This window comes from Myxocyprinus asiaticus, chromosome 28 (genome assembly GCF_019703515.2).
Source record: "Myxocyprinus asiaticus isolate MX2 ecotype Aquarium Trade chromosome 28, UBuf_Myxa_2, whole genome shotgun sequence".
Lineage (NCBI taxonomy): Eukaryota > Metazoa > Chordata > Actinopteri > Cypriniformes > Catostomidae > Myxocyprinus > Myxocyprinus asiaticus.
The window spans coordinates 32314340-32326467 of record NC_059371.1 but is presented as its reverse complement, the minus strand read 5'-3'; the positions used below and the strand labels follow the sequence as shown (position 1 = coordinate 32326467).

At 40.2% G+C, this 12128-nt stretch overlaps 1 protein-coding gene across 1 annotated transcript in view; it reads right to left on the bottom strand.

The window, feature by feature from the left end:
- LOC127419296 (plexin-A1-like) overlaps positions 1–12128 on the bottom strand; it is a 304625-nt gene that overhangs the window by 40085 nt on the left and 252412 nt on the right. Inside the window, exon 21 of the mRNA XM_051660595.1 lies at positions 5556–5704. Coding sequence (XP_051516555.1) covers positions 5556–5704 — 149 coding nt within the window. The remainder of the gene's footprint in view (positions 1–5555; positions 5705–12128) is intronic.

Genomic DNA, 12128 nt, shown 5'->3' with positions numbered 1-12128 from the left:
ATCTCATGTTACGTTAATGACATCAAATGACTATTCAACAACGGAAATTTTTGTCGACAATTTTTTATTGTCGACGTTGTCGATAACATTGACTAATCTTTTCAGCCCTATCTGTGATGTGTGCTGGGTAGCCCAGCCCACAGTGAAATCTCATTGGTTCTAAATTCTGCTCCATATAACTGTATTTTTAAAAAATCTAATATGTTCTGATTCACTGAGATTGTGTTGCCTCGAACAGCATTTTTGCTTTCAGCAGGGCCAGATCAAAGGACCAAGGGGCCCATATGTCACAAGGCCCATCAAACGCAAGCTAAACTGATCACAATGTGAATTCAGCAATAGTATGTAAAAAGTTCTGTTGCTGAAATCGGTTTGTGCTTACTGAAATTTTGCCTCCCAGTGGCCAAAGCTGGAAGTGTTGTTGAACATATGGGCATGTGTGAGCTTCAGTTTCCAGGTGAAATGTCCACAGAGTGGTGCCAAAAGCAAGTTGCATTTTTAGTGGTAAATTATGTAATGTAGTTAAACAGGAATGCATTTTAATTAACCACACACCCTTACCCAAACCCTAGGCCTAACATTTAGTGGAGTAAAAACAAAATTTTTGTGCCAAAATGCAACCGAATCGCCACTTCACTGGGACTAGAACCTGTGTCTCAGATGTAGACACACGCTATTTGTTATGAACAATCCCCTTGATAACCACCAGAGAGCGCCGTCACCCGAGTATTAACAGTTTCTCACAAACTGCGATTACCATCATCCTCAGCGGGACTGATTACTTTGATCTGTTCCTGGATATACACTTTGTGATTGTTTTCTGCTTGCCTCAACCCTCTGCCTGTTTTTTGACCACAATTATTGGATTGGCCTATGTTGCTGTATATTTTGAATACTGACCTCTGCCTGTTGTATATTCTCTGTGTCTTCGGAGTCTTCAGAGATATGTTAAACCAATGGGTGTTTGTATACATTGACGACATTCTGATTTATTCTAATACCCTGGAGGAACACATCAGACATGTCAGAGCCATTCTCCAGCGTCTAATCTCACACCAGCTCTACGTCAAGGCCGAGAAATGTGAGTTTCACCAAACATCTGTATCATTCCTGGGCTACATCATTAGCTCTGAGGGGGTCGCCATGGATGACAACAAGGTACGGGCAGTCTTAAACTGGCCTCAACCATCGTCTCTGAAGGAACTACAACAGTTTCTGGAGTTCGCTAACTTCTATCGACGGTTCATCAGGAATTTCAGCATGATTGCTGCACCCCTTACATCCATGCAGAGAGGAGGGGTCACCAAACTATGTTGGTCTGCATCAGAATTACAAGCCTTCAAGGATCTCAAAGCCCGCTTTACCTTCGCTCCCATTCTGCATCATCCTAATCAAGACTGTCCATTCGTAGTCGAGGTGGATGCCTAGAACACCGGGATTGGAGCCATTCTTTCACAACACCATGGGTCACCTCCGAAACTCTTCCCCTGTGCTTTCTATTCCCGAAAACTCTCCACGGCAGAACAAAACTACGTTGTGGGGAACCGAGAATTACTCGCCATGAAAGCAGCCCTGGAGGAATTGCGACACTGGTTGCAGGGGGCAAAGCATCCATTTCTTGTGCTGACAGATCATCGGAACCTTGAATATCTGTGCTCAGCAAAGAGAATGAATCCACGGCAGGCCAGGTGGGCACTATTTTTTACACGTTTTGACATGTCGATTAATCCCTCTTCCTAAACTCCCCACAGCCTTCGAGATTACATCAAGCATTTCGGTTCTATGGGTTACCTGATGACATCATATCTGACCGAGGTCCACAATTCACTGCTCGGGTCTGGACGGCCTTCTTCCATCAATTAAATGTCAACATCAGCCTCACATCTGGGTACCACCCTCAATCCAACAGGTAGACCGAACGTCTGATCAAGAGATCACTCATTTCCTCAGGATGTATTGCCATCAAAACCAAAACGACTGGAGCCGGTACCTGCTGTGGGCAGAATACGGCCAAAACTCACAACAAAAACATCCAAGGGCATGACTCCATTCCAATGTGTGCTGGGATTTCAACCACTCTCGTTCCCCTGGTCAGGAGAGCCCACGGAACTACTGGCCATCAACGACTGGCTCTGGCCGAGCGAGGAAGTGTGGAACCAGGTGCATGTCCATCTACAGCGAGCCGTGAGGAGACAGAAAGAGCAGGCCGATCGGCATCGTCGTCCGAGTCCCCAATATACACCAGGACAATGGGTCTGTCTCCACTCGCGACCTATGCCTTCGTCTGCCCTGCAGAAAGCTCAATCCCAGGTATGTGGGTCCCTTCAAAATCATAAGACAAATCACTCCCGTATCATTCCATCTTCAACTGCCCGTTAACTATCGTATTTCTCGCTGTTCAAACCTGCTGTTGGTCCGAGGGAGGAAGTGGAGGACAATACTGTAAAGCCCCCCCCCCATAAATTGGACGGCGAGGAAGCTTACCAGGTTCAAGAACTCATGGACTCCAGACAGCGGGGTCGGGGAATTCAATATCTGGTAGACTGGGAGGGATATGGTCCGGAGGAGCATTCCTGGTCAATGCTGAGGACATTCTTGACCCCAACCTCATAACAAAATTCCACAGGACTCATCTGCAAAGACCTGCCCCCAGACCCCGTGGAAGACCCCGGCAACGTGTGCCTCCTCGCGTCGGGCGCCACTTGCAGGGGGGGGCTCTGTTACGAACACTCCCCTCGATAACCACCAGAGAGCGGCGTCATGAGTATAGAAGCACAAGAGACAACGCTCTGGTGCTTTTTTGACAACCGCCACTAGATGGCGCAGCAGTATCGCTGCTGCCATTTTGGACTGTGGGACAACAGTTACATAGCACACAACCTAGTACTGACACCATGAGCTCAAAAGCGAAGTCGAAGTGGAAAAACAACAGAAAGTTATGTTCATCAATTAACTGCAACAACTATCAGTTCGACAGTAAATATAGTCTTGCCTTTCACCATTTCCCTAAAGACCCTGACAGGTAATTATTCACAAAAGTGTAGAAAGCATTTTCATATTCATTTCGATTTATATGGATATGCCTCTAAGTAAGAATGGGGTTATTAAATTAAATACAGTGGCCGAATTCAATTAATTGATAACCTATTATTGTCTGTAAGACATGCTATGGCGGGAGGACACCACTTTGTTATAAGGTGGTAAAGAATGATAACTTACAGTATCCAAATGTACAAAATCAGTCTTAAAAAAATTTGAGATGACATAGTCTAGCCTAAATTTCCCCTTCTGCTTTAGATAATGTTAATGTAGCCTTGTTTTTTTTCTTCCCAGTAGTTCTTGTTAGTTGTAATATCGAAATTGTAATGTAGCCTACAAGTTAAATGAATGAATCAATTTACGGGTGTGCAAGGTGGGTGCAGAATCTCAGGAATGCATCTTTGATGGGGATAAGCTCTCAGCGGCTCCATCAGAGCTACAGGGTATGCAGTGCACATTTTCACCCTAGCCAGTTCAAGAGGCCATCTAATGTGTATGTATATACTGAAAAAAATATCACAATCAAATAGAAAATGCTTTTAGAAAAAAAATCTGCCAATAAAGGGTATCAATTTATCTTTTTGATTATCTTGTAGCCATGCTGGATTGAAATGGGATGCAATATATATAAATATATGGCAATAAAATATTGATAATTTTGTTTGTACTGTCAGCACAACGTCACACAAAGCGTACACTTGTCAAAGGGTGTAGGGAGCAAGTGTGCGATTTGGAACGCACCACTGGATGCACAGTCCAAAATGGCAGAGGCATATCTCTGCTGCTGCACGCATATGTTGCAATGGAACGTCCTATTAGCCATCGTCTCTTGTGCTTCTATACTCTTTGGGGCCGTCACCCGAGTATTAACTGTTTCTCACGAACTACGATTCCCATCATCCTCAGCGGGACTGATTACTACACACCTGTACCTTATTTAATGGACTATTTAAGCACTGAAAACACTGGGTTCAGTGAGAAGTCTTGTTTTTGCCCCGGCTAACATTTCTGAGTGGTTTTCCATATCAGTCTGCCTGTGTTTGAACTTCTGCCTGTTATTGTCATTCTGATTCACTGTTGCCTGCCTTGTGACTTTGATCTGTTCCTGGATATACTCTTTGTGATTGTTTTCTGCCTGCCTCGACCCTCTGCCTGTTTTTTGACCACGATTATTGGATTGGCCAACGTTGCTGTATATTCTGAATACTGACCTCTGCCTGTTGTATATTCTCTGTGACTTTACAAGTAAAGCTGCAAATGGATCTAACTTCTGGTTCTCCTGAGTCTATGTTACACTATTAGTGGCACCAAAAAGAGAGGTAAACAAAAGGTAAAAGAAATCAAAAATGTCAAATGGGAGATGGCACTTGCCAGTAATTCAGCAGAAAGGGGTCGATTTGAGGGTACATGAACAATCGGCAATAACATGTAAATTTCCCGTGTGGTTGTATAAACATATAATCCTGTCTGTAAACACATAATTAGGGTTATTATCCTATACTAAACCTAAAACGAAGAACAAATAGGGAATAAATGAAAAACTTAAAGTGAAACTAAACTGATAGCTCGCAGAAAAATTACGAATTGCTGGAAACTTGTCGTGTCATGCCTGTTTAGAACACAGTGTCACAATCTAAATAAATCATGAAAACCAAAACAAACTATAACAAAGAACCAATACAATTTCTGGGCAAAAATGGTAGAATCAGACTTCAAAGCAGGAAAGCTGTTCCCTACCACCAAACCAACGGCTGTTATTGTCCCCTACAGCACCTTATGTAGCATGTAACCTGACAAAGGCCTTTTCCAACAACAAAGACTAATAAAGTGCCTCAATTCTTCTCTGCTGAGCCGAATGAAATTTGCAGCCTCCTGGGAAGGCCGATTGTACTGTAGGTTGCTTTGGGGCGAGAAGCTACACAGAGCAATAAGGGGCTGAGACGTGTGTATAGGCACTTGATTACGCCTGGGACTCGGGGGTAAATACAGTGAAAACCCCAGATGAAATAATAAATATGTGATCCCTCCAAAAGTGAACAGCATGACCTGCCATATGCATGCCTATGGACGTAGCATGTAGAAGTAATGGACAGTTTAATCGCGCTGACCATGTTTTGTGATTACTCTGGTTTAGTTGTGTTGTTTTCTTTGACTCGCACTATTACGCCACCATAAGTGTCAGGCTTTATAGTACAAAGAGTCACAATTTGTAACATATTGAACCCTCTCAACTACAAACTGTAGATTCAAACATTATTTTTTGTCAGTCGACCAATCCCCAAAGAGAGTCGCTGACCCCATTCATAAGAAATAAGAGATGGCAAATAAACTGGTAACTGAATTGACCAAATCCATTGAATGTTTTCAAATAGAGTACACATTACATTGTGTATACAATCTAAGCACTAAATGAGGACCTGATGAGGTTTGTTTTCAGTATTAGCAGTGGTCTACTGATTTTTGATTGCATTGTTAGTTCTGCTCTACAGTTACCATGGTGACGGCGATGTACTGACCCGTACCTCCATCTCCTTGAGCACTGGGTGGTCCTCAATGCCGGGGAACAGCACTCTCATAGCATAGGTCCTGTAGTCCAGGAACGGGATACCAGCTCCATCCAACTCCTGGGTCAGTTCGTGGATGTCTGTTTGGAGTTCGGCGAATGCTATGTGTCAGAAAAAAAAAAAGAACTGGTTAGGGTGTGGTGCCTCAAAATGAGTTTAACAAAGTTTTTGGTGCTGGAAAGTAGACCTACAGTATAAACAGTGTTGGGCATCGAGAACTGGTTCCATTTTAATAAAAATACAGAAACCAAACAATTTCCATGGTGTTCGGTTCTGTTAACGATTCTGGAGGGTATTGATTGTAAAAAATATGCAGAAAATTGACAATATGTGCATCAGTGCCACCACTGTCAAGATGATAAGTATATAATAATAAAACTTTATTTCTATATCACCTTTCAGCAATATAGCACAAAGTGCTTCACAAGGTAAAACACAAGGTAATAATACAATTTACAAAGTAGTAAAAGCAAGTTATACAAATTAGTTTTTAAACAAGACTTAAGGCTGTTCCATAATCGTAGTGCCTTCACTACAAACACTCTATCACCCTTAGTGTTGTATCTGGATTTTGGAATGGCCAACAGTTCATGACAAGAAGATCTAAGAGGTCTAACTGTTTCGTAAGGTCTGGCGCCAAACCATGTAATGCTTTATATGTAATAAAAAAATAAATAAATCTTTAAATCAACCCTAAAATGAATTGGTAACCAATGCAAGGAAGCTAAAACTGGAGTACTATGATAATAAACTTAAAACCTGTCTCACCTTAAAAATGTTCCTTACTTATGAACCAACATGATATTCAAAATTTTAATTTGTGCCAAAATAGACACCCAAATTTCTCACCACCTGTGGAATATTCAGAACCACTTGATTAAGTGCCGACTCAGTCTGACTTTGTTTTAAAACCATGACCAATTATAACAACCTCTGTTTTATCAGAATTTAACTGCAGAAAAGTACTTGCATCAAATTTTATATCTGCTATACAGTCTTGAAGAATTAAACTAGACAGATCATTGGGATTCAATGACAAGTATAACTGTAGGTCATCTGCACAACAATGAAAATGTATGTTATACTTTCTAATCACAGAACCAAGAGGTAACATACAGTATATAGAGAAAACAATATTGGCCCTAACAGGGATCCTTGCATCTCATCTCCAACAGATACAACACATTTCCTATTCGACAAATAGGAAACAAACCAGTATAAAGCCACCCTAGATATCCACACACATCTCTTCAATGTGTCAGTTAAAACTGAATGATCAACTGTATCAAAGGCTGAAGTTAATTCAAGCATGTGATTTTATTGAAATATGTTTTTATTTTATTTTTGTCTGTGGATGAGGATGATCATTGTTTTCCACCATTAACCATGTAAGTGCATATATATATATATATATATATATATATATATATATGCCGCTTTGTGTGCTTGGAAAGTGGAAAGATGGCTTTAGATCTTTGTTAACAGATTATTGCTTGAATTCAATACAGTTTATAATACAATACAGTTTATTTCTGATTATTTATTACTGTTCTGCTGAAAAGTTAAATTGAATGCAATAAGAACTGTTTTCCAAACATTTTCATTCTTAGTCCCTGAAAGAATGGTTACTAGAATAGTTAAGGATCCTAAATCGTTAAATGGAATTGGAACCACCATGTTAATTTCATTAAGATTTCCATCCCAATCTTAATGTTGTGTGACTTGTGTAAAAACAAAATTAATGTTTTTTTTTTTTTAGGCTAATTATAACCAGCTAATAGGTCTATACACTTAAAACCAAATGCTATGCTAAATTGTTGGATAATGTTCTGTAGTAGAGAGAATGCTAAAAGAAAATTAGACCAGTTGCGTGTATATTAAAATGTCTGAAAATAGGAGTTTAACTTGCTTAAATCCTTCCCTAACAGAGAATAAAAATTATCTTTAAATATAGCTTTGAAAACAAAGCAATTGATTGGGAACTTATGAAAACACAGTCAACAGGTGCCTCATCCCATAATAGGCACTTGCTTGGTGAACAGAAGCAAAGCTAAGTCTGTCAATCTGTTTGTTTATTTGGTTTACGACTAATTGGTTTTGCTATTTGAAAAGAGCGGGAGGGAAGAGACGTAAGAGACACAAAGTTCACGGGAAAAGAAAGTCAATTAATTGCATGAGTGGGTAATAAATAAAGGAGTGGAGCTTTTCATGCATAATTTCCTCCAGCTGTTATTCCTCTGTGACGTCCACTGGGATACGAATCGTGAAGCAAGAAGCTCCAACTCTAAGTGAAGGTTTTTCATCTTAAAAATACTACACAAATATTATTCAACATGAACAGCCCGATGAGATTTTCAGTCTCCTCTGACGGGAAAAATTGACAGGCCTAAAGAGCTTTTAATTCAATGCTTCTTCCTTGTCAAAAGTGCACTTGAAAGGCCTCACAAAGATTTCCAACATGAGGGATGGCCTTGTAATTCAATTTGGCTTCATTATTTGGAGAGCGGTGTGTCGGATCGCAAAGCGCAAGGGGGCATTACAGACCGCTTGAATGTGAATTTTTTAAAGCCTTGCTTATTGTAGCGGGCAAAACATTTTGCCTCTCAGGAAGTTGATGTGTTGGCAAGGTCAGCTAGCAAAACATTTCTATTAGTTGTTTGTCAAAACAACTTTGAAAAGTTTTCATGCATTGATGATAATGCGTTCCTTTCTGAAACAGTTCCTTTAGTGGCAAAAGCACGCGGAGTGAAACAATTTCAATTAACGTGATGTCCACACATGCTTGCACTAACATTTCTCGGCTAATGTAAAGCAGAGAGGCGAAGCTGATATCCCCACTGAGCGATTCCAGTATCTAAACCAGTGTTGGATAGTTCGCTAATTAGCCATTAGCTGTGCTTTTGTTTGTTTGTTTTAATGTGTTCTCTGATGGGCTGCATCACGGCTCAGTAAGCCCTGCACATGGCAAATCGCATGTCCCTCGGTTGCGCTCGTTTGTCCACGCCCCGTAATTGGGGCGTAAAGCGCCACGACGGCTGCCACCCTTCTGTATGCTATATGGCTGAAATTTATGTTGATGGGCTCTGAGGGCTGGGATCGAAGGCAAGGGGTGTTTTTGCAGTTGTTTTCTGCCACAACTTCACTGTGTTCTCAACTGGTTTAACTTCAGGACCTATATTTTTCATTGGACATCAAATGGCGACCCAGTTTGGTACCAAAATTGCTTATCTTTCAACACACATAAAATTTCTTTAAAATCAAACATTAGAAATGATGAACTGGAGTTTCTAAACGTCTCTTGAAATGTTATGCTTTTGTGCTTTCGGCAGCCAAAAACGTACTGCTCAAAACACTTTGGAATGGGCAACCTGTCCATGTTGACATCTGCCTAATTTGGCAACCTTCAATAAAGTGATGGATTTGCACCAAAAACCCATACTGGTATCGTAATTGACATAACTGATAAAACAAATGGGAAACTTTTTCCTCCCACTGAAAATGATATAGGCCTATTTATTTTACTATCCAAACTATGCACAATTATATTGCTAGTTGCAGTTTATTATTTCCATATACCATTGTTATTTTCCCTACTCTCCGTAAGCCATAACAGACCACAGACCCATTTTTGAGTCGCAACCCACCAGTTGAGAACCACTCATCTAAACCAAGGTTGGGTCATTAAAAAACAGATCCAAGCCCAAACGATAAAACAACAACCTAAGTTTAATAAATATTTTGCAGAGGTTGTAAATAATGTCAGCGTATATGAAAACAAACCATTCAGATTCTCTGCTAATGAAGGCAACCAGCCAGTCAGTAACAATCAGACCCAAGAATGTGATGGCTAATCAGTGCCTGCCAGTTCCTTCATCCATTGGGCAAGAAGCAAATTCCTTTCATCATTCCCTTTCTGCCATTCAGCCATCTCCATTTTTGCAGTGATGAACGCTGTTTGTTAGCTAGCCAGCCTTGGTGTGGTTTTTCATCCCGCGGACAGGGTCATGACCAGGAAGGCCGACAGTCCTAAGATAATGGCCAATTAGACCCAATGCATCCAGTTAGAGTTTTGGCACTGGGAACCTTTACGACACACGGCACATACATTTCAAACTGGGCGGAGGCGGAATGCCACTTTTTACATCCTTCCACTTTCTAGCCAACTAACACCAACCTGTTACCAAGACATGTTAACAAACATAATGGTGTCACCATGGTGACAAGAGAATGGAACAATGCTAATGTGGAGCTTGATAGTTGGACCTGCCTTCTTTTAATTTCAACATTGATTTGAATTATATATGAAATTCACGTTGTCTCATTAGAAAGTCACAGGAAATCACAGGAAGTTTCATAAACATAAAATGCCCTTTCTAAAGTTAAAATGTGTGAATCCTCCAGGTAGGGGTGGAAAAGCTTGTATGTTTGGTATATATATATATATATATATATATATATATATATATATATATATATATATATATATATATACACAGGTGCATCTCAATAAATTAGAATGTCGTGGAAAAGTTAATTTATTTCAGTAATTCAACTCAAATTGTGAAACTCGTGTATTAAATAAATTCAATGCACACAGACTGAAGTAGTTTAAGTCTTTGGTTCTTTTAATTGTGATGATTTTGGCTCACATTTAACAAAAACCCACCAATTCACTATCTCAAAAAATTAGAATATGGTGACATGCCAATCAGCTAATCAACTCAAAACACCTGCAAAGGTTTCCTGAGCCTTCAAAATGGTCTCTCAGTTTGGTTCACTAGGCTACACAATCATGGGGAAGACTGCTGATTTGACAGTTGTCCAGAAGACAATCATTGACACCCTTCACAAGGAGGGTAAGCCACAAACATTCATTGCCAAAGAAGCTGGCTGTTCACAGAGTGCTGTATCCAAGCATGTTAACAGAAAGTTGAGTGGAAGGAAAAAGTGTGGAAGAAAAAGATGCACAACCAACCGAGAGAACCGCAGCCTTATGATTGTCAAGCAAAATCGATTCAAGAATTTGGGTGAACTTCACAAGGAATGGACTGAGGCTGGGGTCAAGGCAACAAGAGCCACCACACACAGACGTGTCAAGGAATTTGGCTACAGTTGTCGTATTCCTCTTGTTAAGCCACTCCTGAACCACAGACAACGTCAGAGGCGTCTTACCTGGGCTAAGGAGAAGAAGAACTGGACTGTTGCCCAGTGGTCCAAAGTCCTCTTTTCAGATGAGAGCAAGTTTTGTATTTCATTTGGAAACCAAGGTCCTAGAGTCTGGAGGAAGGGTGGAGAAGCTCATAGCCCAAGTTGCTTGAAGTCCAGTGTTAAGTTTCCACAGTCTGTGATGATTTGGGGTGCAATGTCATCTGCTGGTGTTGGTCCATTGTGTTTTTTGAAAACCAAAGTCACTGCACCCGTTTACCAAGAAATTTTGGAGCACTTCATGCTTCCTTCTGCTAACCAGCTTTTTAAAGATGCTGATTTCATTTTCCAGCAGGATTTGGCACCTGCCCACACTGCCAAAAGCACCAAAAGTTGGTTAAATGACCATGGTGTTGGTGTGCTTGACTGGCCAGCAAACTCACCAGACCTGAACCCCATAGAGAATCTATGGGGTATTGTCAAGAGGAAAATAAGAAACAAGAGACCAAAAAATGCAGATGAGCTGAAGGCCACTGACAAAGAAACCTGGGCTTCCATACCACCTCGGCAGTGCCACAAACTGATCACCTCCATGCCACGCCAAATTGAGGCAGTAATTAAAGCAAAAGGAGCCCCTACCAAGTATTGAGTACATATACAGTAAATGAACATACTTTCCAGAAGGCCAACAATTCACTAAAAATGTTTTTTTTTTTATTGGTCTTATGATGTATTCTAATTTTTTGAGATGGTGAATTGGTGGGTTTTTGTTAAATGTGAGCCAAAATCATCACAATTAAAAGAACCAAAGACTTAAACTACTTCAGTCTGTGTGCATTGAATTTATTTAATACACGAGTTTCACCATTTGAGTTGAATTACTGAAATAAATGAACTTTTCCACGACATTCTAATTTATTGAGATGCACCTGTATATATACATATATATATATGATAACTAATTGATAAGTCGATTTCACATTCCGAATCGTGCATTCTGAATTTACTAGTTGAATCCACATTAAAAATTCCACATTCTGAACTTACTAGTTTACTATTCCATTCTGCATTCCAAATATCCACATTACAAATTTAGTAGTCAACTAGTCAGTTCCGCATTTCAAATCCCGTAATTCCGATTTTACTAGTCAACTAGTTGATTCCACACTCCAAATTCCACATTCCGAATTTACTAGACGACTAGTCGTTTCCATATACTGAATTTACTAAACAACTGTTGATTCCACATTCCACATTCCGAATTCCAGTTCTTTATTCACTTGTCAACAAGTTGATTCAGCATTCTGAATTTACTAGTCAAGTAGTCAATTCCACATTCCAAATTCCGCATTCCAAATTTACTAGTCGATTAATTGATTC